This window comes from Melospiza georgiana, chromosome 2, assembly GCF_028018845.1.
Source record: "Melospiza georgiana isolate bMelGeo1 chromosome 2, bMelGeo1.pri, whole genome shotgun sequence".
In the NCBI taxonomy this organism is placed as follows: Eukaryota; Metazoa; Chordata; class Aves; order Passeriformes; family Passerellidae; genus Melospiza; species Melospiza georgiana.
In genome coordinates, this window is record NC_080431.1 from 82283708 (window position 1) to 82309412 (window position 25705).

At 38.6% G+C, this 25705-nt stretch overlaps 1 protein-coding gene across 6 annotated transcripts in view; it reads right to left on the reverse strand.

Moving 5' to 3' along the window:
• Positions 1-24947, reverse strand: part of STXBP5L (syntaxin binding protein 5L) — a 180383-nt gene extending 155436 nt beyond the window's left edge. For 2 of the 6 annotated variants that reach the window (XM_058044390.1, XM_058044360.1), the window contains exons 1-2: positions 23935-24946; positions 7833-7930 (exon numbers count right to left, since the gene is read on the reverse strand). In XM_058044390.1, the coding sequence (XP_057900373.1) occupies positions 7833-7930; positions 23935-24123 (287 nt within the window). In that variant the 5' untranslated portion in view covers positions 24124-24946. Of the gene's footprint in view, positions 1-7832; positions 7931-23934 lie in introns of all 6 variants that reach the window. The other 4 variants (XM_058044401.1, XM_058044382.1, XM_058044368.1 and 1 more) reach the window with 3 other exon arrangements.
• Between the last annotated feature and the right edge of the window lie 758 nt (positions 24948-25705).

A 25705-nucleotide genomic window follows, 5' to 3' on the forward strand; every position in this document is an offset into this window, starting at 1 on the left:
TTAGAAAAAGATGTAATTCAGAGACTGCTTTGCACAGGACAGGTGCAAGATGGAGATTGAAAGAATATTGCTTGCTTAATGCCACTAAGAAAAGACAGGTCAGGGGTGAGGAAGAGAAATCTAAGAGCTGTAAGAACTGGAGTGAAACTAGGTCAGTTAGGGAAAGAGGGCTGACCATGGATGAGGGAAGAGAACTTCTTCAAGAAAACCTTCCCCCCCTCACCCCTCTCCTGAATGAGATCATAGTCTCTGTTTTGCTCATCTCCCCATTTCTTGAACCTCAGGAAAAACTGTGCTTTTATCCAACACCTTTCCTTGAGGTTTAGGCTGAAATAGTGTGTGACTGTGTCTGTCCCACTTCCTACTGAACCACTCATCACATGACATGGTTCATGTTCCTTGCTGTGCAAGATCCTCACGGGGGAACTCTTTGGCTTCAGAAACTTCTCCTTAGGTATTCCCAATGCAGAAACAATTATTCAGAGTCACTGCAGTCTTTCTACCTCATAATGGGCATTCAATCCTCCACAGCTCCCTTTCATCCCTGGTCTCCCTCCATTACACGTGCAAGAAAGGCACCTAACTTCACGAAGTCATCAAGAATTTAAATTGAATGAGTGCCTGTAGCTAGAAAAAAATAGGTCTCCTTTCACAACACTAAAATGCTCCTGCTGTATGTGTCTGTGTACTTTGGGTTTGTCTTTTACTAGATATTAGCTTTCCTAAGTTATTTGGAGAAGTATCAATTCCCTCTACCATCAAGAGTATCTGCCAGATAAAAGCAAAAGAAGAAAAGTGTCAAAATAACTAAGTGTGTAGTATGACTACAAATTTCTGTGGTTTAAGGATGTCTGCCAAATTTAGGTCATGGATATTTGTCTAAAAAAGATAATTAGCAGACTGGAAAGGAGGGCAAATTGATGTACTTTGTTTCCTATGCACATCCACACTTCTGTTGATGACAAAGTTTGGAACAAAGAAGGTAGGGAAAGCTCTAAAGCTGACACAAGGTCTAATTAAGACACATCACTTATTTGAAATAGTTGACTATCACCAGTAGTCATAATTTCACTATGAGAGTATGTTGAGGGTTTTTTTTATTATACTCAAAAACCCCCTTGTAACAGATATCCAGAAAGCATTTTTTCAGATATTGTTCATAAATGCAGTCATCAGCTCCACTTGAAATGCTGCCAGAGTCATCCACCTGTACGCCAGTTTTACATGCATCTTCAAATATATAAAAATCTACATTTTCTCAGTAGATTTGTTTGCAGATGTCAGATTCCATTTTTATCTCCTAGATAAACAGCAACTGAAAGTGAAGGAAGTCCAGTACATTTAACTGTAACATATTCAGTCTCCTTACTTAAAAAGCATGGAAGAGGCTTGGGAAACTAACAAACCCGGGACCCAAATTTATGCATTTGTGCAGAAACCTAATATATATCTATACCTATATGTTTATATATCTGTATATGTTTATGTGTATATATATATGAATTCACACATAACCAAATGCATAGTAGTCTTAACATAGAAAAAATCTCCAAACTCTGGTTCTGTTGGATTTAGTAATAAAGGTAAATTTGATTATTTTGGTATCTTTTACAATATTTTTTATTCTTGTAGATTGACAATAAATTCATTTCTGTAATAACCTATTTAGGTATCTATACACACAAAAATAGACATTTGTATGTTGATTTCCAGGGGAATTTTTAAAAGAACTTATATTAGGAGTACTGACTCTCAGTGAAGTTTGCATTCCTAAATAGCTCAAGTTGTCTACAAAAATCTCAAATACATTGTCCAATGAGACAAAAGACGAAATGTATCAATGATTCCTCCATTTCAAACAATAGAACTTTGGGTTTATGATCTTGTCTGTGCTACCCCCATTCCATCTGCCCAATAAATCACACAGAGTAAACAGCAGAGAACACAGTTGGCTTATTTTAAGGATAAAGAACTACTGAAACCTTGTTTAGATTAAAAGGCAGCAGTTCCAGGGAGAGTAAATCTGTCACAATTTATATTTAGCTTTTATGCCACCCTTCTCACAGACTAAAACCCCAAGTTACATTCTCCTCTTTTCTTTTAAAGTGCATCCAACCTGATGTCAAACATTCTTTACCACATTTCCTTTAGCTACTGTAAAATTCCATGCCTACTCAGAACTCTGCCAGCAATGATTTAATTAGCACTATTTATCTTCTTTGCCAGATTTTCTTTTTTTTAGAGTGCACAAACAGCCTCAGTTCTACCTCCCAGGAATACAGTCTCTCTGTGTATATCAGCTGCTGAAGATCCATGATGTTCAACAGAGCTATCTTGGGTTTAGATTTCACCTTCCCCTTTACTTGGCACAGTTACTCTGGAATTGAAGATATGATTACTGGCTGTTTCACAGAAAGATGATGGTCTTATAAAATAACTTAGCTTGGAAAAGACTTCCAAGACCATCGAGTCTAACCACTAACCCAGCACTAAAAAGTCCACCACCAAACCATGTCCCTCAGTGCCACCTCTGCATGACTTCTGAACACTTCCAGAGCTGGTGATTCCACCACTTCCCAGAGCAGCCCGTTCCAGGGTTGGACAACCCTTTCAGCAAAGTAATTTTTCCTAAGATCCAATCTAAACTTCCCCTGCACAATCCAAGGCCATTTTCTTTTGTCCTTTCAAGTACTTGAGAGAGTGATAAGGTCCCCCCAAGCCTCCTTTTCACAAGGATAAACACCCCCAGCTCCCTCAGCAGTTCCTTACAGGACTTGTGCTCCAGATCCTTCCCCAGCTCTGTTTCCCTCCTCTGGACACACTCCAGCACCTCAATATCTTTCTTTTAGAAAGGGGCCTAGAACTGGACACAGGATTTGAGGTCTGGCCTCACCAGGGCTGAGTACCAGGGGACAATCAGTGCCCTGGTCCTGCTGGCCACACTATTGCTGACACAGGCCAGGATGCCATTGGCCTTTTTGAAGTCATGTTTGTTTCTTCACAAAACACACCTGTTAAAATAAGTGTTGCTGCACCTTATTTGACATTCAAAAATCACTCTTCCTATTAAAGCATTGGAAGAAGTACAGAAAACAGGCCAGAAAAAGTTATTCCAAATACGATTCTAAAGCAGAATCTCCCTTGAGCAGAACCTGTAGAATTCTTGTGACTTGCAAATGGCTTTACATGAAGATTTTTTAAACATAAGTAAAAAAGATGGTATGTTCTATACCACTCAAAATTGAAAGACTATTTTGTAGCAAATTTCATAGATAGCTGCAATCTGCCATCCTTGAATTTATCCGATGCAATTTCAACCACTAAGACAAGTCAATTTAATGACCTGCTCCTTAGTGCCAAAATTTTCTTACTCCCCCATTTCCTTCTCTTATCCAGTCCCAACTGCACTCCTTCCACTTTCTTTATGCATCATTCTGACTAACATTGGAGGTAAGCACCAGATAAATCAGTTTGTTAATCTGGCAAAAAAAGTAGCACAGCAGAAGAACTGGTATTTTTTCAGGTTAGTGCATTGGATGGCTCACAGAAATAGATCTGACAAGCAGCAGAATTGGAGCAAAGGCAGGGTCAGGCCTGGGCAGCTAAGCTAAAGGTGGGGATAGAGCAATGCTTCCACTGTCATGTGTCAGCTAGCCAGAATAATGTTTTGTTTGCCTAGATATAAAATGGCCACTGTATTTTCTGATAATGGGGCTAAAAAACAGCTGTGCCTACTGGAAAAGCCTTGCATGGGTTGCAGATGCCTTACAGCATTGCTCAAGCAACTAACAGTGAAAGTGAAGATCTGCATACCCCACAACCTGCATCCATGACAATATGGAGCCTGAAAGTCTAAAGAATATGTACCAAAACCAGCACCAGCTCACACTAAAACCCATACAAAACCATATTACTAATGTAAACCTGTTTGATGGTGAATTTTCAGTTTTCTAGAGGCCATTCTGGACCCAGTAGGTTTTCTTTGCACTGGATTTAAGGCAAACTTCCTCTCATTTCATGATAAGCAAAAAATGGTAATAGCTAGAGAAGAGTGTCTTTCAGAATTTCTCACTGCAATTGACCACTAAATAATCAGCAGTTTGATTTAAAAAGGAGTAGATATTGTATTCTGCATGTTTGAAGCAGAGAGCTGCAATGGCTAAACACAGCTCTGATGCAATAAAAGAACTCCAAAGGAAAGGACTCAGTGACTCCAGGAAGTACTTAGAATGAATTTTAACAAGAATTTGTCAGCTGAATAATTGACAATATAGAAATATGCATCCTAAAATCTGAGCACAGCATGCTGCTCCTTCAGATCTGTTACTGGAATAATCACTGTTAACAATACTGACTTTAATCTATTTATTCAGACTGAGAATGCAAAAAATCCCCAGACTTCTCCTTTTCCTCTGAAATCAAGAAGAGACTTAAGTCTGACCAAGTATCTTAATTTCTCACCTCCTTATATGGTGATACAGAACCTTCTCTGACAGCAACCAGAGACTGCACAGTTGGTTTTATTGTGTCAGAAGGTTCTTCACACTGGGACTAGAGAAGATGGATATGGAGACAATAAGAAAAGGAATTCCATTTCATAGCCCCTCTTCATGGAATGTATTTTCCTGAAGCAAGGATATTCCACTTAGAGTGATGTCAAGCAATGATCTGAACAATGATCACAAGTATGGGAGCTGGGAACAGGCTTCCAACAGGAAGAAAATACCTCAAAGGAAAAATGAAATTTGCTGTCTTTAGGACAAAGGTAAAGAATGACCAGATGCCAGAGCAACTGTTTCAGGAGCAGGGTTTTGACCCTTTATTTGCAGACTTTGTTAGTTTGTGTTGGTAGTAGGGATACTACCATTGATGGTTTGCAGTGCTGGAGGTAGCCTGCAGTTGTTTGAACTTCTTTGGGAAACCCACAGAGACTGGGAGGATCAGTAGAGCATAGCAACAACAATTCCCAGTGCAACAGAAGCTAGAGAGAGCAGTTGCATCTAAGCACCTTGAAAAGAAATCTAGGAGAAAAAAAATTGACTGCCATACCAGAATGAACTTCCATCTCTGCACTCTAATGGCAGCTTATGAAAATGCTCTACTTCAGGACAATTTAACATGGTCAACTTCAGTACTGCTGCTGGATCACTCAAAATGGTCACCTGAAGGCCTGATGTTAGACATTAATATTGAGACCTGTTAACTGGTGATCAGTAGAAATACCAATACCTTGTGAATCTTTCAGAAAGTCAAGGAGGCAATAATATAATCATGTGTCTTGGACTCATCACAGCAAAACTTGTTCTACATCATGACATGAATATTAAACATAAATTCAGTATTCCCATCCTTTTGTGTTCCCTTTGGCACCATCAGTAAGCAAACAAATAAAGAAGGGGGTAAATTTCTTTAATGGCAGCCAAGTAGTCTGTGCTTTCACTCCATCAACAGTACTGTTTAGAAACACCAGTCAAACACAATGTATGCATAGAAAGAGTTCCCTTTGTCTTATATGACCTACTCATAGCAGAATGAAATTGTACAGTTCTGTTAAAAAGTATTTTTACAGGATACTGTGCAAAACTCAGAGCCACTAAAACCTATATTTTCCTTAGTTTGCTAAAAAAACCCCACATTATGAATTTTACTTTCAGATGTAATACTTAATCTATTACATCATTACTTGAATTTTATTGCCTGATTTCAACAACTACAAACATCTGCAACAAGACTGGCTTAAATGAGTGGTGTTCTGGGGGTAGTCTTAGGGCCTCTTTCACTGCAAATTTATAAGTCCACAAGTAGGTTTTTTATGTAATATGTTCTGCAAAACTTACAGCGAAGTGGAGAAACCTCGGTTAAAATGAATAAATAAGTAATTCTTTTTATGGTACCCTCTGTCTTCAAAGCACAGTTTCCATTAACTCAGGGCTCAATTAAGCAAACCAGGCTCTCTGTGACTAAGCTGAGAAGCATTTATGTTATGACATATCTTCCAAAAAACAACAAAAAAAATCAAATTCACTGGTAATCCTGCTGCTCTTGCTTGATTAAGATACTAGCACTGGTAGAAATTTTTCCATGAATGAGGTAGGAGTTTACTAGCAAACAGGAGAAGAAATGTTAAAAGGAAGGACACTTTGAAAAACATTCTTTTCCCTTCTGCTAACTCTTTATAATCTATTTTTATAGAAAATATAGAGAGAATTTTATATAAGCTTAGGGATATAGCAATTTTTCCAATTCATGTTCCATTTCCTGTGTCAGGAGACATGCAGGTTTAAATTAATTCTACATGAACCTGGTTTAATTCAGGCTCTGTACCTGAATTTTCCTCAAAGGAGAGATTTGTAGAGATAAAGGATGCCTAGCCAGTGACAGCACTGCTCCTAGAAAAGCCACACTGCTGAGATGGAAAGAAGAGGTGGGCACAGGAGTCAATCTTCTGCAAGGTCTTCCTCCTACTTCTACCATGAAATTCCCAATACCCTCACTCTGAAGATATCAGTGAAGCTTCCAAGGACAAAGCCCCAGATTTTTAACCTTGCATACCTCTAAAAAGAAGAAGAAAACATGACTACTAGACTTGTACTTCTCAAAGGTACACAAATCCATGGACATTTTCTTCTTTGCATTTGAACATAATATATTCAATCTACTTCACATAGGTAAGAAATAAAGAGTAGAACTATCAAAGCAGAGTGTGTGATATAACTTGAGGTTTAGTTGAGTCTTGTGAGAAATTCTGGGTCAGATAGAAACTGAGGCTTAGGAAAATGCAACTGTTCAGACCAAGAGTACCCAAAAATGGAAGAACCAAACTTTTAGTAATATTACATGAGACACAGGCTTGTTTTCCACAAGGAGATTTTTCTTTACTTTGTAACCTGCCTTGGGTTCATTGCATTTACAGTTACCTTGGGAACAGGGATAGCAAAAGAACCAGAAAATATTATATTGCTGTTTCATACAGCATTGTCCCCTACTTTAAACCTATAATTTATTTGGCTACAAAAAGTCTGAAAAAAAAATTGGTTTATTAGTTTTGTACTCTGTAACTTCTAAACCTTCCTGTCTTTCTCCTTTCTTCCTTGTTTTATATGTATTTTCACTGAAGTGGAAAACATTGGAACCATGCCAAACTAAGAAAATTATGTAGAGAAACATTTTGAAATACATCACATTTAAATATTCTTAATTTTTTCTTTAATTAAAGTCTTCAAATGTTAATTACCTTGTAATTAAATTTATTCTGAATAGACTTCTAACTTCCAAATCCTACTGTATTAAAAACAGCACATAAATTGCTGGCACTGAAGTACCTTTATAATTAACGAAAAGAAATAGGCACTTTTATAGTGCTTCACCTTCTCCTCTGGGAAGAGATGAATTCTGTCCTAAAATCACTTATTTCCCACCATTACCTTGAAAGTACCTAAATAATTTCATACACAGCCATCTAACTGCAATTTAACACTGGCTAACTGCATTGCAGCAATGAATTTATTTATTGTTAGCACAACATTCACAATTTGCTCATTATCACTTTGCTGTCCACTTTAACTTGGGATGCTGAAAAAGATCAATTCTGTTTTATCTTAACCAATATATGCCAAAACCATATGCGAAGAATGCAATCACAAATTGTTCTTTGAACCCCTTAGGGACCTGGTTGATTCCTCAACAGCACATCTTTTTCCAGTCTGTCTCATAAAGCAAAATGAAGTAGAACATAACAACTGTAGCCTTACCTGAGTGCTTGAGGAAGGTAATTCCCATCCCTGTATTACAAAGACACAGAAATGCTGCAAATTGTGAATGAGAAAGGATACATTCGAATGGCTCCTGTTCTTGTTCCGATTGCCAGGATTTTCTGCACTGGGTCAAACGCTAAGGCAGTGGGTAGGTAAGGAAAGCCATGGCGAACCGTCTGCAACAGAGCAAAGGAGCAAAGTGACTGAACTGCAACCACTGAGAGCAGCATGGAAGCTTCATGCTTATCTTCTTCTGTATGTTCTAGCATTTTCAATACATTTCTAGAGAAGTATATAAAAAGACACAGTATTTCAAATACAGAGGTGAATTTTGTTCATATGAATTTGTAGTTATGCTTTTAAATAGTTTTTTTTGAATTTGTAGTCATGCTTTTAAATAGTTTTAAATAAAACTATTTTAAATAGTTTTATTGCAACAAAGTAGACTGCAAAGTGTATGCTATTATACAACTGGTATATATTGCTGAAGTGGTATACTGAAAGATAACCTTAATATGCAGGGCAGCTGAACTGTAAACTGAAAAAAAAAGACACAGAATATGCTTTCAAAACACTCAGCCTCAACAGAACAGCTCCAGCAGAAAGAAATGGAATATGTCCAGGGGAAAAGATCCAATAAACCAATAAACTGAATCGAGTCTATGAGGTAAAAACCTTAATATCAATTTAAAAAACAAAGACGCCAGAGAAGATGTTCTCAAAATGAGCAGCTGAACCACTCACCCTTTCTTAATCTTTATTTACAATACTGTGCTTTTAATTCTAATTTCTGCAGAGATACTTTGGGGAATAAATAAACTGACCATTATACAACACATCCTTGAAGACTGTCTCAGTACTTTAAGTTATCTCAACCTGGAGATTATGACCAACATGACTTGCCCAATTCTTATGAGGAAGAACACTAACATAAGAACAAAAGTGAAAATAACGAGACACATAAAAAACCCAAGACACATAAAAAATACACATAAAAATGAACAGTAATTAAACTTTTCTGTGGGGCTGCTTTCCTAAAAATGGGCACAAAATGCTGTTTTTTAGTATAATATTAATAATGCTTTATATTATTTAACAAAATAAAACCTTGAACTCTAGGACTGACTCTTTTTTTAGCGGTTGGCATGGTGAGGAAGTGGTTGGGATTGGAGAGGAAGTACTTTGAACTGAATGAATTTTAACTTTTTAAGCTGTCTTCCTCTTCCTTGAAATTATCTAGTTCAAGAACTATGTCTGCTGAAGCATTCAGCAATCCCTATGGAACAATGTCAACAAAAGGGACTCCTTAATTGCAGACCTGTTGAGTAAAAGGCAGCTGATGATTCCACAGCTGTATCGCTCCAACCACTCCATTTCAGCTGGAAACACTTGAACTGATATTCACAAGCAGTTTGGGAACAACCAAATGTATGTTTTTCGGCAAATAACCCCTTCCTTAAAAGAGATCTTACTTGTCTCATATATTAATTACTGCTGATAAGGGAAGTTGTTTAAAGAATGTCTAATCATTAGTTTCTAGGCTGAAAAAACCCAGAAGCATATGCTACTTCAGTAAGCTGTAGAAAAATAACTCACTTTTTATGTTAATGTAGGCATTTATCAAAGACCTCAATTCTGTACCTGGTTTGGTTTTGCTTTATGTTTTGGAGTTTTTTAACTTTCTTAAGTATCAGGATTAGTCAAATATAAAGGTTTTTTTATTTTGATATCTAAGCTGGGACCAGACTTACACCCCTAGAAGTAATTTTACCTCTCATGTCACAAAAATAGAAGCAATCATGGATTGTAGTATTTTCTAGTGTGTTGAACATGTAGCATTACTAATCTGCTGTTATATTTGAAATTTCTGTATTCTGGTGAATAAATGTTCTTCCTTATCTGAAAAACCTTTATTTTCACCAATTATCCTTTTTCAATTATTGATTTTAGAAACATTGTCTAGAATAAAGTTTAATTTCCTATCAGTTCCAGTCACAGTAAGCTTCTCTGATGTTTAGCCATGACTGGAGTTTTCAGTACTATTTTTAAAGATCTATTTGCATCCTTGCCTACATATTTAGGATCTGCATTGTATTTTCACTATTTCTGCAATCTAGAGTCAGATTTCCCATTTGGAAATTTTAATTGGGTCCTTTATTTGACATAGAATTATGTTTTAAAAGAACAGTGATGTACATCTTTTCAGGATCACAGCTCAGTACAATTTTTGAACTCTAGTATTGACTCAAAAGGGCTCTTTCTATTTTGCAGCCATTTTCCAATTTTGAGTATTTAGACTAATCCAAATTAGGAGGTTTCTGTGACTGCAAAATTCTGCCATTTGAAAAATATTTTTAAAAATTTGTTGAAATCCATTGAACATCCAAGTAAATTACACCTTTCAAGAAAAAAGTTCATATTTATTAAGATTCCAAAAGAACAAAACCCTTTTGGAAGGAAAGCCAAGAAGTACAGTACAGAGTTAGGGCAGAAAATGATGTCTCTATAACTGAGGGTTTGCCCCAAATTCGTGCAGCCTCAGAAATTATTCTGAAAATTAAACCTATTACAAAAGAACATGGAAAATCTTTAACACTCCAAACTCCCAGGTTCTTGTCCTCAGCTTTGGTCCAACAAAAGCTTTTTGGTCCTTTCTTTTTCAAAGGACTGTGAGAAAGATTGACATGAAAAGCCAGTGCTTGGAGTAGACTTTTCAGCTGTGCTTTGATACAGCTCAAGTGAACCTGAGTGTAAGGATGAGTAAGAGTTCCAGAACTGTGGCTGGGCTTCCTTACAGCATTTACTAATACATATGAAAAAGAAAAGAAGACCACAAAATTAACTTGATCCTAGGGTGACAAAAAAAAAAAAAAAAAAAGTACATTCCTTTCCTACTTTATCTGAGTTATGTCCAGTAGGAAAAACAGAGAACAAAACTATCAGTGGTGCTCAGAAATGCAAAACAAAGTAGTTGGGGTTAATAGCAGGCAAAAGCAGAAGTATGGCTAAAAATCAGCCTGTGATCAAAGAAATATAGGGGGGCCTAACTACCCCAAATACCCCAAGAAAGAAGCTGCCAAGAAAATAAAAGGGAGAGAGAAACACCAGACAGCAGATGGAGCCAGGACTGCTTTTCTCCACATTACCCAGCTTCCTTTAATGTCTCCTTTTTGGGCACGCTGTCTCTAGAGGCAGTCTGTGCTCCCTAGGACATACAGTTTCTGTGCAATATGCAAAACAATTTACTTGAAACAGAACAATTACAAATGCAGATACAATTTCAGCATAAATCTCTGTTCAGCTTAGTTATTTTCTCCTAAATTCTCTTCTAAATCATTTTAAGCAGTGAATTGCATGTATATATCATTAAAATAATCTTTACACAAACAATTTACCTAAATTAATATAGGAAAATGATTACTTGGGCTTGCTAGTAATCTACCAATGAACATTTTAATATCCTGTACAGAACATAATGGTCTTTTTCAGTCTAAAATACCATGATAGATTTCATTAGCTGAAAAAAAATTGCACTAGTACTAATATGCAATATCCAGTATAATTGCTCACAAGGTGCATAATGCAATTCTTCAATATAAGAGTTTTCTTAACGTTTATTCTGTGGTAGTTTATATCAGATTTCAAAGACACCTTTTTAATAAAAGTAATTATTACAATGTCTCACTCCAGAAAAAACAGAACCAGATAAAATTTTCAACTGTATCAACTAATAAAGTTTATATTAAAAAATGTTTCTGAAAATTTGCATAAACTTAAAATTTGTAACTTTTCTACTAATATTTTTAGACACTTTGTTTCATTTAACATCTGACAGCAAAAGCGATCTACTTAGGCAAATAATTTCTGAGAATATGTACATTTGCTAAAATTTAACTATATAGTCCAAACATGTGGCTCAGTATAGAGAGTCTACTTCCAAATTGTCACCAACATGCCAAATGCAAAAATGTCATTGAAGAATAATTGAATGGTTTACAGAATAGAGGATGAAGTGTTGACTGAAACCTCTCCAGTCTCCATGTCGGAAATTAAAAAATGACAATGATTACAGCATTTTTCCCACTTCAATACTATTTTTAGTACTGTGGTGCTCCAAGATGGTAGTGATAAAAAGGAGTGCTTATACAAATGAGCTGCCATGTATTATATCACTACAAGACATGATATCCCCCATTTATGGATCACTGTGTCTGTAATCTCTGATTGGTAAGACTGATTCCTTCTCATTAAAAATGGAAAGAGGACAAGGTATCAGCAGGCTTCCAACCAAAGTAAACAACACAGGAGAGATAAATTTTTTATCAGTTAAATTTTCATTTTTTGAAGTAATGCTTTTTGTAAAAAATCACAGCTTAGCTGCAATTTTCCAACCCAAGTTATTGATTCCATCTAGTTCTCCAACCTCTAATAGGAACCACAGCTTTTGAGCATATTCACAGAATTTTCTAAAAAACTTCAGTTTGTTTTTTTTTTTTTCTTACATAAATATACCTACAGATAGCTCTTTTCCTTGGTGTAAAGCTAGAAACAGTCATCTGGAAAAAGCCGTTTACAAAAAGGACTCTGGACCTGTAGAGTGGGAAAGCTGATTGCTGTCCCTGACAAGATGATAAAATAAAGACAAACAGAGCACACAGATAAAGATTGTTGCAGAAGTCAGAAGAGTTTCTTCAATGGGAAATCATGTCTGACTAGTTCTCTCTAATTCTGTGAAGCTGTCAGCATGCAAGTAAATAAAGGGAATATGAATATACATAAGTTTTCCAAAAGCCTTCCAATAATATTCCACTGCAATGTTATTGAGAAACAGAAGTGTCATGGGACTAAAGAAATTTCTTTGTGGACTGAAAGCTGGTTAGATCACAGAAAACAAAGGACAGAGTTTTATGGATTCTTACCATGAAGAAAATTCACAAGTAGAGTTCTCCATGCTTGGACCAATTTTATTCATTGTCTTTAATGACCTATAAAAGGTAATGAACCCTGAAGTCTCTGATCTCAGAGCTAATACTATGCTCCTTTGGATAGTGAATTTCAGAACCACCAGTGACCAGCTCCTGAAAGACTTCATTAGAGTGACTTAACTGGGCAAGAAGTTGATAAATGAGCTTCAGGGTGGATAGATGTAAGATATCTAGAAGAACAAAAAAAATCTTAACTAGAACTGTACAACGCTGAAATTGGAACCAGCATTTATAACTCAGCAAAGTAATTTTTGGGCATGGTTGTCATTCCTCTGAAATATTTGGTTTAATGTTCAACAGCAACCTCAAAAAGCCAAGTAATATTGGACATCATGAGGAAGAGCATGAGGAATAACACAGAGGGCATCATTCTGCTGCTGTAGAAAACCTGTGTGAGCCCATTGCTTGAAAGCTGTTTGTGTTTGTACTAAGACTTTCATAAACAAGTGAGTGGGTAAGCTAAACATATTTGGCAAAGCCATGGAGGAAATAAAAAGAAATTAAAGATTAGTTTAAAATGGGGGGAAAAAATGGGACAAATTCATTGACATGATTGATGAATGGATTTTAAAAGGACCAGCTAAAGATACTCCCTCTGACATATCAAATCCAGTGATGGTGAATGATGGGAGATTGGAAAGGGAATGGACTGCACAAAATGATGTAATTTATAACCTTCCCTAAGTGACAATTCTGCTGCCACTGTCAGAGACTGACTGCTGGGAGATATGGACCATGGGTTTGTCTCAGCAGGCCATTTCTTATGAGCTTATTATCCTCACCAGTAGCAATGAAACAGAGAGGAAGAAAAAGGAGATCAGTATTGGTGGAGAAAAATACAGTAAAGAAAAAACATGGAAAATGCAGGCACAAAAGAGAAGTGTTACTGAAATAGGAATACTGGGGCAGGAAGAAAAGATATGTTTAAGAAACAAGCACAATTTCATAAAATTCCCCTACAAACACTTCTGGCATAGAAGAATAATATTTGTAGTAATAGGCAAATTTGGTTTGGTGTTTAATTTCCATAATATGGAACTTTGTTATAAAATGTCACTTAATTAGCTATGGTAGAATTTTGAGAAAGTAGCTGTCCTGGACATAATATACTTCAAATACAGCCTGAATTTTAAAAGTTTCATTTCACAAATATTACATACAGATAATTATATGAAAAATGAGAGAGATTTTAGAGTATTTGAAATTAACTGACTTAAATATTGTACATTTTTTGTACAATGAACACACAAAATTTTTTTTCTGTAACAAAGATCTCTGCAGATACTTCAGAGATGTGTTTTTCCACTGTCATTTTCAGTTCTGCAAGCTAGATGTTAGGCTATTAAATAAGGATGGTCCTATTTAGATGTGATTCATATAGATACAAACAGCCAAGCTAAGCAAACCACAGGGGAAAAATAAGGCCTTCTGAATTTCAAAAAGCATTCTCTTCATGCTTGTCCTTTGAAATACACTGGAGCGCATCAAAAATACAAAATTATTATAATTTAAACAGGAAAATCCACAAATAAAGAAAATGACACTGATCCATAAGCTTCATTATCCCCAGCTCAGGTGAGGTTGGAAGGGAACTCTGTAGACTGTCTGGTCCAGCCCCTCCTGCCAAAGCTAAAGGGGTTGAATTTTAATATCACTTTCTGGATCTATTTAAATCAGTGCAGCTATGGCCAAGCAACTGCTTGGCAGCTACACCATCCTGCTACATCCACCACAGCACCGAGTTACAGCATAATAAGTTACAGGGTAATACATGAATAGAACCATCCCAAGAGAGGCATTATGCCCTTTGGAGACATCCCAAGTCCAAGGGAGAATGATAAAGGCAAAATTCTTTCACCTCTTTCCTTCCTATTCTGTCTAAAAGAACTCTCCCAAGTAAAAAAAAAGAAAAACCAAACAAACAAACAAACAAAACCAAACAAATAAAATAAAATAAAAACACCACAACAAATCCCAGGCAAACATACAAAAAGGGAAGTAAATATGGTATCATGTACCTCCCACTATTGCCATGTAAACTGGCAAGAAGAAACAGGGCATCAGCATATGGAGAAATGTCTTGATTGTTCATAAAACTATATCTACCCTTGTCTTTAATGGAGAATTATAAAAAAATCCCAACCCTAAACTACTGATTGCAAAGTTCATTTTGGCCTACCTACTTAAGCAAGACTTTAGTCCACCAAATGGAAAACCTTTATAATCAAAGCAATTCAAACAGCAGCTCCACTGATTTTGTCATTGCATCATTTAACCGTATCACTCTAGAACCTGAGACAGGCTGGTTCAGAGCATCATCTGCCTGATGGAGATCTGCTTCAGGGGCACGCACAAAAATTGCAAAATCATTCAACTTATCTGATGGCCCTGAAAGGAAAATATTTTGTCTTCACTCTGACTGTGGATACAGAGAATAAGATAATTCTGTAACTTTAATGAGAAATTAAACAAAAAGAAATCTGTTTTTATTAAGTTTACATCAGACCAACATAACAATAACACTAATTAATTTTGCATGACTTCCCATTTTTGGATTTTCTGAAACTTCACTACTTTAGACTAATTATGTTCTGTTATGGCTGATTGTGGTTTCTGCTCTGAAACAAATGCTTCGGTTGCTGGTTTCAAAATATTTTTGTTTAAAAAAAAACCCCAGCCATACTGGGGGATTGAAAAACCCTTACTGCTGTGATAAAGTTCTTGAAGGGTGGGGGTTTGGTCTGGGGAATGGCAGGGGAGGAAGCTAGAGAAACAGAGTGTTAAAATCACTTAGATACAAAGATAATCTGTGTTATTGGTTTATTCCTGTGAAAATCTGTTTTGCAATGTAATCTGCCATTCTTGTACACAAATGCTATTACCAGATTTCATTGCTAGCATTTACAATGTTGTTCACTATTTAATACTAATTCATAATTAATCTTCTCCCACCTTCTTTCTGTATACATGCTGTATTCAATTTGAATTTTTTTTTCTGATGTTGAATTGAGAACTTAGTCTGAAAATAACAGCCAACATCTCACCTCACACAGGGTGAAGGTATATTCCAAAGAAATGGAGGTATTTTGTGGCAGGTTTTTACCCTCTCACAGCAGTGAAATCCAGCAGATCCTGCACATCACTGTCCCCCTCTGCACTGCCTATGGAGCTACCAAGGACACAGCTCAGGCACCAATGAAGGATCCTAAGAACCAGATCTGTTTACATAACCACAGGCCACTTCTCCTGCCCTTGCCTCATTCAGGGAGCATTTCAAAATAGATGTAGGGACAAACACAAATAAAGCAGGGATCTGTGGACTCAGTAAAATCAAGTTTCATCCACAGTTACATGGAAGGTATGTGTAACACAAGTGATGATGGGCAGCTGTAACTGAGAGCACATCTCCACCCTGAAGGGATGCAATAGATGGAACAGGATGAACAAAGCAGAGATGAGCATTCATTAATTTATTATTATTTACTATTTTTGTGATGTCCAGTGGATAACACAGAGATCTTCTCACAGGAACTGTTGCAAAGAACACAAACAGAATAGCATTCATCCTCCTCACATGTTGTATAATGTTCAAAACAAATGTGAGGGAGGACAGGAACAAAACATAAGCAAACACTTCAAGAAAATAAAAATATGCAATAAAGACTAGATTGCCTCACATCTAGACATAATTGGGTACTAGCTGAATAAGGGACCTGACTTCTGAGTGGCTGACCTCACAGCATTCTTACATAACAGACATTTAAATGAAATAGAAGCACTATTTTTAATTTGTTGGATTCAAATCCTGCAAAAAAGACGTGCTACCATACAGAAACATGCATCTACTTATACACACCACAGAATTCAGTAAGGCCCCTTCTGAGTCCATGCATTCACCAACTCAAAGCCTTGATTACTGAGGTTGGGGTTTTTTCAGTACTGTAGGCAACTTAACTTCAAAGGAACCATAAAGAGTGCACCTCCTCAGACTTTGACCCTAGCTACAGGTGACAGATTGTGTCTAGTACTTTTTATTATTCATGGTCTTTGCTGGTGATCTGTTAGGAATGGACACAGCACTGCACAAAGATAACATCTTATTACATTTGAGCACACTTGCCAGCCATCTGTACCTAATAATATTGCTTTCTCTCCTCTCCACAGATGCACATTACTTGTATTTCTAATCCTACAGTCCTCTAATTTTCCCCTGTAATGACTCTAACACACATTGTGACAAATTAATATACTCCACAAGCTACTTTCATAAGGACGTTTTCTGAGAATAGCCAACAGACTGCTATATTCATGTAGTTTAGGGGTGTTTTAGTTCACCCTCTACTGCTTCCTTTCCTCAGTTTATAAAGTGAATACACTAACTTTTCATAGCATTTTCACAGAGACTTCAAAAAGTGTTTTGGGCATAACTCATACACCAGGGAGTATCAGATGTCGCAGAATAGGAAGCAGATACGAGTGGATATTCATCTAAACAAAGTGAGAATGGGGTCTGTCTTGGATTTAGTCCAGCTCCACTGAGGACAGCTGCATGTTTTACACAGAATATGCATTTCTATCTGGAAAAAAAAAAAAAACCAAAAAAAAACAAAAAAAAAAAAAAACAAACAAAAAACTTTATATTTTTAGCCAAAAACCTCTAAGTAATTTCTTGGTAATTTCTTTAAAAAATTAAGTGTAAGTATTTTTCTTCCAGAAGTAAGCTGGGGGGAAAGCGGCTTATGCAACCAACTTTTTATGTGACAGCTCCTCAATCAGAACACTGTGAGTCAAGGAGTCTGAATTTCTTCCATCCCTCCTACAAGAGATTAAAAATTGCTTTTCCCACTGCAATAGTGAGAAAAATTCTCATTAACTACTGGTGACCCTCAGGTGAGAAATAATATAGCCAGTGTTCCCACTAGAGTTGGAGTTGTTCAGCCTGGAGAAGAGTACAGGGATACTTCAGAGCACCTTCCAGTATCTAAAAGGAGCTAAAATAAAGCTGGAGAGGGACTTTTTACCAGGGGAAACAACTTCAATTTGTGTCCCATTGTCCTAAAAGAGAGTAGATTCAGATTAGATATTGGTTAAAAATCCTTTACTGTGAGGGTGGTGAGGCACTGGCCCAGGCTGCCCAGAGAAATTGTGAATGCCCTATTCTTAACAGTGTTCAAGGCCAGGTTGGATGGTGCCTTGAGCAGCCTGGTCTGGTGCAAAGTGTCTGTGCCCATGGCGGTGGGGTTGGGACAGATGATCTTCCAATATCTATGATCCCATGGATTAAGAAAAAAACTCCAAAAAACTACCAAACCAACAACCAATAAAAAAGCCACTTGAAATGGGACACAAAATTAGAGCAAATATCTTAACCTTTAGGTTTCCCTTTGTGAAATCAAGAGCTGAACTCAGTGATCCTCAAGGATCCCTTGCTACTCAGGTAATTCTTTGATTCTTATATTGTTAAAAATGCAAGGTCAACCATAAAAAGTAAAACAATTAAATACATGAAATAAGTTAATCTATGCAGTATGAATTTGTTCTCCTCTTGTAGGAATTAATTAAATTATCTTCTTCTGCCATTGTACAGTGGAGCCAGAAATCCATCTGCAGTCATTTGAGACAGAAAGGAAATTCAGAGTCATTCTGGCTATCTAAGGTGGGCATATAAAAAGAACAAGTAACCTTAAGATGACTCTGCAACTGTGCAGAATATGTGCAACAGAATGTGAACACAATGGGAGGCCCAATGGGAAGATGTGGGCTAAGTTAAATATACTAAAAAGAAAAACAGATGCAAAGCAGGTCAAGCTGGAAACTCAAAACAGGGGACCCTGAACATTTTGGCTTTTCTGTGGCATCTACACTGCAGGGATAATATCATTTCCATCTCACAGAAATATTATGAAGGTCAATTCATTAATGTTTATAAAGCTTTCAGAACTACAGTGGTGAGCACTTCTGTTGGAAAAGTCCATGGGGAACTTAATATTCAGGCATGCTCTGAGTTTTAAGTATGCAAAGAAATATTGAAGTACTTTCCTATGAGCAAACACTATTTGTTCTGCTAAATTAAACCTATAGAAGAAATATGGGATCATGTAATTAAAAGTTGTCTGCGCAAACGAAGGTATTTAAGAAATGTGGAACTTTTTGAGTGCTTTATTCAACAACCTTAAAGGTCTGGAAATAATTTTGAAGATGTAATTGCATGCGCTGGCCATGAAGGGTGTGCATTACTTCATTTAGGATTAAAAATACAAAAATACAGACATTTGCACAAAAAAAAACCAAACAAGTGAATCCAGTTATACTACTTCAGGTACCTTAAAACCTCCTAAATTCTTTCAAAAGAAGCTTTTTATGTGCTATGCTCTTTCCCATAGGTAAGTCCTATATCTAATTAATATAAACACTTAAAAAAGAAGAATAGATTATGCTCATCACAAATTTAATGAAATTAGTATAATCTAATTTAGAGGTGTCATTTATGACTCTGTAGTTTTAAACAGAATAGGGTTCGGCACCTAACTTTAGATCCAAACTCTGGTATAGAGGAAAAAAAAATAATTCCCCACATTATTTTATTTACCACTTAAGTATTAAATGAACTCTGAGAACTTTCAAGTAACAGCTCATACTGATTTTAAAATTGGATTTCACTAAAATGTACCACTTTGCAAACATTTTATTTTTTGCTCTCTGTATGACCTCAGCAAGGAAACAAGACAGATTAACCAAACAGCTCAAACTGACTAAAACACTGTGGATAGCTTATAACAAGATTTTTTTTTGTTTTTAAAACTTCATAATCAAAAATGTGCTCCTGCAGCATTGTGCTTAAATTGCCATTCCAAAATCCATCTTCTCTCTGTCATCACTGAACTACAGTGTCATGTAGCATTTGCAGCTAAAATACCTACTTGGCTGTTGTCAGAAGGACTACATGTTTACCTTCATAGCTTGACAAAATACAGTATTATAATCTATAAACTCTCAGAATTAAAATTTAAGACCACCTGATAGGAAATCCAGATAGTTAAGGTATTTAACTCATTGACTGTATCTGGAAGGCCTGTTTTTGCCAAACATAAGCAGGATTAGGAAGGCACAATTGCAATTGGCCATGGGATTCCATATCAGTTTTAACAAAAGCCTAAAACTGTTCTGGCCTCCATGGGTTTTGCATAAAGCCTGGGTAATGAACATACTGAAACTATGACTATACTGTCAATATAAATAATACAGCACGAGTTAAAGGAGGTTTATTGTGTTGCACTGCTACCCAGTAATAACACTGAAGACCAGTTTGGAAAAGAACAGAAATCTCATGCTTTGGGGTTTAAAGGTAGTCCATAACCATTTGGGAAGCAATTCTTTGAGAAGATTAAATTACCAGTTCCTGGACCTTTGCAAGGGTACTCAGTTGCTGCCCACAGCAAAAGAAACTGTGTTAGAGTAGATTAATTATATACCTGGTAAAGTACAACTGTTACTGTGCTCTTAACTGAGGTCTTGATTTCAAAGTTATTAACCTCATGCTCTGCAAATTCAATTCAACCCTATGATTGTTCTCCAAGAAAACCCTGAGTGGTTCTACATGGGAGACCTATTTTCATGAGGAACAAGTACTTCACGTACCAAAAAAATGTACATCTTCATTCTTATTCAGTTCTTCCCAAATGTGTCATCCTCTAACAAGCAACCTTCTGAAAAAGTAATAAAATCACTGTTTTCTCCTTTTATGTTCCATCTGCTCAAAGTTCTACTTAAAAGATTTAAAACATCCTAACTGTGAGCTTCTCACTTCCTTTATTAATACCAGATCTTTCCCCAGTGCCATATTTTCGTTTCTGGATGGTCTGAACAAACACAGGTGAGCCTAAAAATGCTTGCCAGAGAAAAAGAAACAACACAAATACAGAGGGAAAATACAAAGAAGCAAACCCAAGGATATTAGGTCTATCCCAATTAAACTTAACATAGACTTTAGTAGCTTATTCTACTGGATCATGCCTAGTTTTAGGATGATGCTGCCATCTCACATATTCAATTCAACTAATGTGAACTATAATCAATATTTTCATGATTTGCACTTGGACACCTAATCCCAAGAGCAGCCTCTAGATGCAGCTTAAACTGTACAGCTTCCTGCAGTCACAAAATAGGTAAGACAATATTTCACATTGCTTGAATACTTTGAAACTGGTGCCACTGATTCATTATTACAGCTACCAACATATAAATTTATCATGCCTAAAACAGGACATAGCTATTTCATACAAAATAGTTTCAAGAATATTACATTCTTTCAATATGGAAGATCACATTAATGATTTAAATATAAAGGCCAAAAGTAACTCATTGAGAGCATCTCAGTGTAAAATATTCAGTTTACTTCTGTTAAACTCTAATCTGTATCTCAAAAAGACACTGTGGTCATAACCAATCTAAAAATGCCACAAAATGGAGAGCTGGCTTTCAGGTGTGTTACAAATGAAATCAGGAGCGTTGCTGTTCAAAACAGCGTTCTGCTAGAGGATTGGATCTGTGTTTTCAGTCAAGCAGACCTCCCACTAACTTCAGAAAGGCAACTTATTTACATAAAAAACTGCAGGGAAAGGCCCTTTAATTCTTAAGTATGATTCAGCTTTTATGTTTCCCTTCTAAATGAGGATTTTTATAACCAGCAAAGAAAGGAAAACCACTCTGAGGTGCTACTTAGGCTGTTAGCCCAGAGGCCTCGACCCTGCAGGTAACAAACCAAAACTGCCATTAGCTTTACCCAGTTCTGTGTGCAGCAGGATCACAGATCCTTGAATATGCAGCCCTGTAACTTATGTAACTGAACATGCAAATACCCAGCTGAAATTCCAGAGGTGCTGCACAGCAGAAGCTCGGGGAGGGCAGAATTTGGGTTATGTGTGTGTGGTGTACTCTTAACCGCACGCAGACGGACCGAGGTACAAATTCCGGCAGGGCCGTGGCCCCTGGAGCAGGCAGGGGGAAGCTGTGCCCGCCTCAGGCCCCACTGTTCCCTCGCAGCAGCACAGGGCCCTCCCAGCTCCCGGGGCTTCCCTCAGCCGGCTCCCGGTGCTCCTGAGGTGCGGCAGAGCTGCTGAGGTGCAGCCCGTGCAATAAACACTGCGGAGTGGCGGGAGCACACGAGCACCCGGGGGCTTGGAAGCTTGCTTTCGGCATACCTTTGTATCTTGGAAAAAGGGATCCGGTATTTTGTGTACCACAGACCTCTGCAGTGACATACATTCAGAAGCAAGTGCTGCTGCAAGCAACAAAAAGGTTTCCTACACAAATATTTACTTTGTTGAGAACATTTTAACCTGAGAGCTAAGACAGGCAAATATTAGCTACTGAAATCTTCTTCAAATGACTTAGTCCTTTACACATATTCCAACTAGATCTATCAGGACATAACACTAACTGTCTTCAAGTAATATCAAAGTAAACAAGGGAAATAATGGAGATTAGGAAAAGAAAATTCATTTCACCTTATGTTGCTTACTTTCACAAATATGCCATACAAAATAAGAATATATATATCACTAAATACAGATCTTTGTCCTTATCACATGACTTAAACACAAAAAACCATGTTGATTTTTAGCCTTACCTAGAAATCTCTGAATTATGTACCTTGATTGTTCGTGTTATCTTTCTACTGACGCGACAAAAAAGGGAAATCACTGTACTGAATACCTGGAGTTTCATAAAATGCTAAATTACTGTGTACCTAAGCAAAAGTAGTCAAATCCAAGCCTGGCAAGCAGGTATGAATCTAATGCACTCATCACTGACACTCTATTAAACTACAGAATCATTTGAGTCAAAAGGCTGGAACCTGTTGTGGTTCAGAATGACAAAGAACTATAAGAAAAAAAGAAATAGTATTTTGTAGAACCTATCTAAAGGTCTCTGAGTCTTTAAGCCATAAGGGCTCATTCTTGTCCCCTTGAACTCTGCAAGAGTTTTGACACCAGCTGTAGCTGCAAGCCAAACAGAATTAGAAACATGGTATCTGAGATCAGGGAAGCTCTGTGTTTCACAAGGACCAGGTCTGCACACAAAATGTCTCATAGGTTTATCTTGGTTATTTATATTTCTTTTTTCTTTCCAACCACAAAAAAGAAATAATGATGTGCTGGAGTTGACTGTCATCTAAATTTCAGATCAGTTTGTATCCGATTAATAAAAGGAAAGTATACTTTAATAGGTGAAGTCCATTTACTCCTAGTAATGCAAATTGCACTAATTAAAAATTCTGGTTTTGAAGCTTCGAATCAAAACAAATAAGCAAACAAAATTTCTAGTAAAGCCACCAGAATTCACATGAAACTGACAGGTAATAGTAAAAGACCATAATCTCCTTTTGTATTTTGTCTTCATTACAAAAGTATGATTTTCATATTCCAGAGCTCATCAGAAGTACCAAACAGTTTGTTCTTTTTTACAGGTGCAAGTATTTAAAACCACCTCTAAAAGCTTTGTTGCAGAAAGCACACAAACCAAAATACATACAGGGATATCTTATACTTTCTACTTACAGAAAATTCCCACTTAGGGAAGTGATCAACACATTAAAAACCGGAACAGATTTGTCAACTCTTGGTATTTATGCTGTCCCACTAAGTTTGCTATCATGCAATCAGAAACTTCAGTACTAATGGTAAACAGGCACCATGAATCTACATCCAGCTCCTCACAAATAACTGAAGTCCTGGGCTCAGGAGTCACTGCACTGTTTTGTATTTCTAACTTCTGCCTTTTTCTTAAAACAGAGAAGGAAAAGCAAGGAGGATGGGAAGAGAGAGGAGGGGAAGTAGATGCGTACAATCTTCAATTTCTAATGACTTGTAAATGTTATCGGTACTAGCACCAATTGATTTGCTTTCCTGTCCGCAATCCTGTCAGCCGTTTGGGGTCCAAGTGTGAACTTGGAATTCAGCCCTGAGTGCTGAAATCAAGATTTCTATGAATTTACTGAGCACCCCAACTCTGCAGCAGGAAGAAAAAAGCATCCACTGGATCTCTGTCTTTTCATTCCAAAGTCCTTATACAACCACTGCAGTTCTCAAGTAAAACGCTTATTGGTATCATATTACTACCCCCCCCCAACACACACACCCCCCATCCAGGGTAGATTTTATTATTTCCATAGAAAATAAAAATACAGTCTTTACCTTACAGATCTGAAAATAATCTGAAGTGAGCGTCTCCTGGATCTCCTCTCTGGGTGTCCCTGCAGCTCCCGCAGTCCCTCCTGGGTGCACGGAGCCACCAGCCCCACTTCCACTGCCACCGCCACTGCTTCCAACAGGGGATGCGGCAGTTAAACCATCCAAAACTTTGCGAAAATTAAATTTCTTCATTTTGGAAAAATCTTTAGGAGGATTTGAGGGGGGAGAAAGGATGTGTCGTAACACATTCAGCTACATGTAGCGACCGAGAAAGTCTTTAATGGTCCTCTGAGTGAGGCAGCACTTTAAGTCTCTTGTACCAAACAGAATGTCAATATTAGGTATAATTGATCGAAAAATACAAAGGCTTCATTTTGTCAGACGCAAAAGCTACCTGGAATGGTCCTTTCCAAAAATTAATAAATAAATAAGTAAATAAATAAAAAATCCACAAGCAGCAGGACTAAGATTTACGTTCAAACAAGGAACAATGGAACAACCGCCATCGGGTTCGCTCGCAAAATCCACATTTAGCAGTGGTCAAAACAGAAAAGTAAATAAAAAATTCAAGCTGGCATCCAAAACAGTGGGATCCATCCCTCTACCTCATCTGCCTAAGATCTGCCTTCGGCACTTGATTATTTCAGCAAAACTACCAAAATGCGTCTACATTCAATTGCCCCTTCCCCTCAGAACCCCTTGGAGCCAGGGGTATCTCTGCCCCCTAGGTTTCCGCGAAACGGATTGCCCGCTCCCAGCCGCGGGCGCGACTCCTGCTCCTGGTTCCCTGCCCAGCCCAGCAAATGCCGGCAGCCGCTGCCGCACTCGGCGCTCCTGTCTCTCCCCTCGGGCTCCACGGCAGGGTGCGAGGCGCGGGCTGCGAGCCCCCTCGCTCTCCTCGCCGCTCCGGCCGCCGCTCCGTGAGGAGCGACGGCAGCGAGCGACCCCCTAAGGCGGTCCGGCCGTCCCGGGCTGACCACCCGTCCCGTCCCTGCGCTGACGGACCCCCGCCCGTCCCGATCACCGAGCCTGTGCCGCTGCCGTGCTCTCCCCCCAGAACCGCTCCGGCGGGACCGGGCTCCCTCGGGCGCCGGGGGGACGCGGGGCGGGGAGGGGCGGGGGAGGGGCGGGTGAGAAGCGGAGCGGAGCGGAGCGGGGCAGGTGAGCGGGCAGCGGACGGTGGCGGTGGCAGCTCCCGCCCGCCCGGCGCGCTCGCAGCCGTTCTCCGAGGTACTGAAAGCTCCGCCGGCGTCAGCCGCAGCTCCTCCTCCTCGCCCTTCCTCCTCCTCCTCTCTTTCCCTGCCTCCCGCCCCCGTCCGCCAGGCCCCGCCTGCCGCAGCAGCGCGCAGCCCGCGCCCCGCCCCCGCTGCCGGCTCGACTGTGGGCGGGGGGAGGGCGGGGAATCGTTAGTGATTGACAGGCACGCGCGCGTTCCTATCCCCTGCTGCGGGCTGGCCGCTGGAACGTGACTGGCGGGCAGGGCAGAAGGGGCGGCTCCAGACAGGGAACAAGCGATGGTTGACGGCCCCCGCGGTCCGCAGCCTCTGATTGGAGCGCTGCGAGGATGGGCATCGACTCTCACCAATAGAAGCGCAGTCCGCGACGCCCCGCCCCCAGCCCGGCGCGATGGGCGGGGCCAGGGAAGCTCCCGCCCCACTGCGGCGAGAGCGGCAGCGGTCGCGGAGCTGCTGACGGGGAGCAGCCTCGGGGCAGCGGGGCTGGAAGGGAACAGGGTTTATGGCGGTGGGGGAACTGAAAGTTGGTGTCGCAGCTT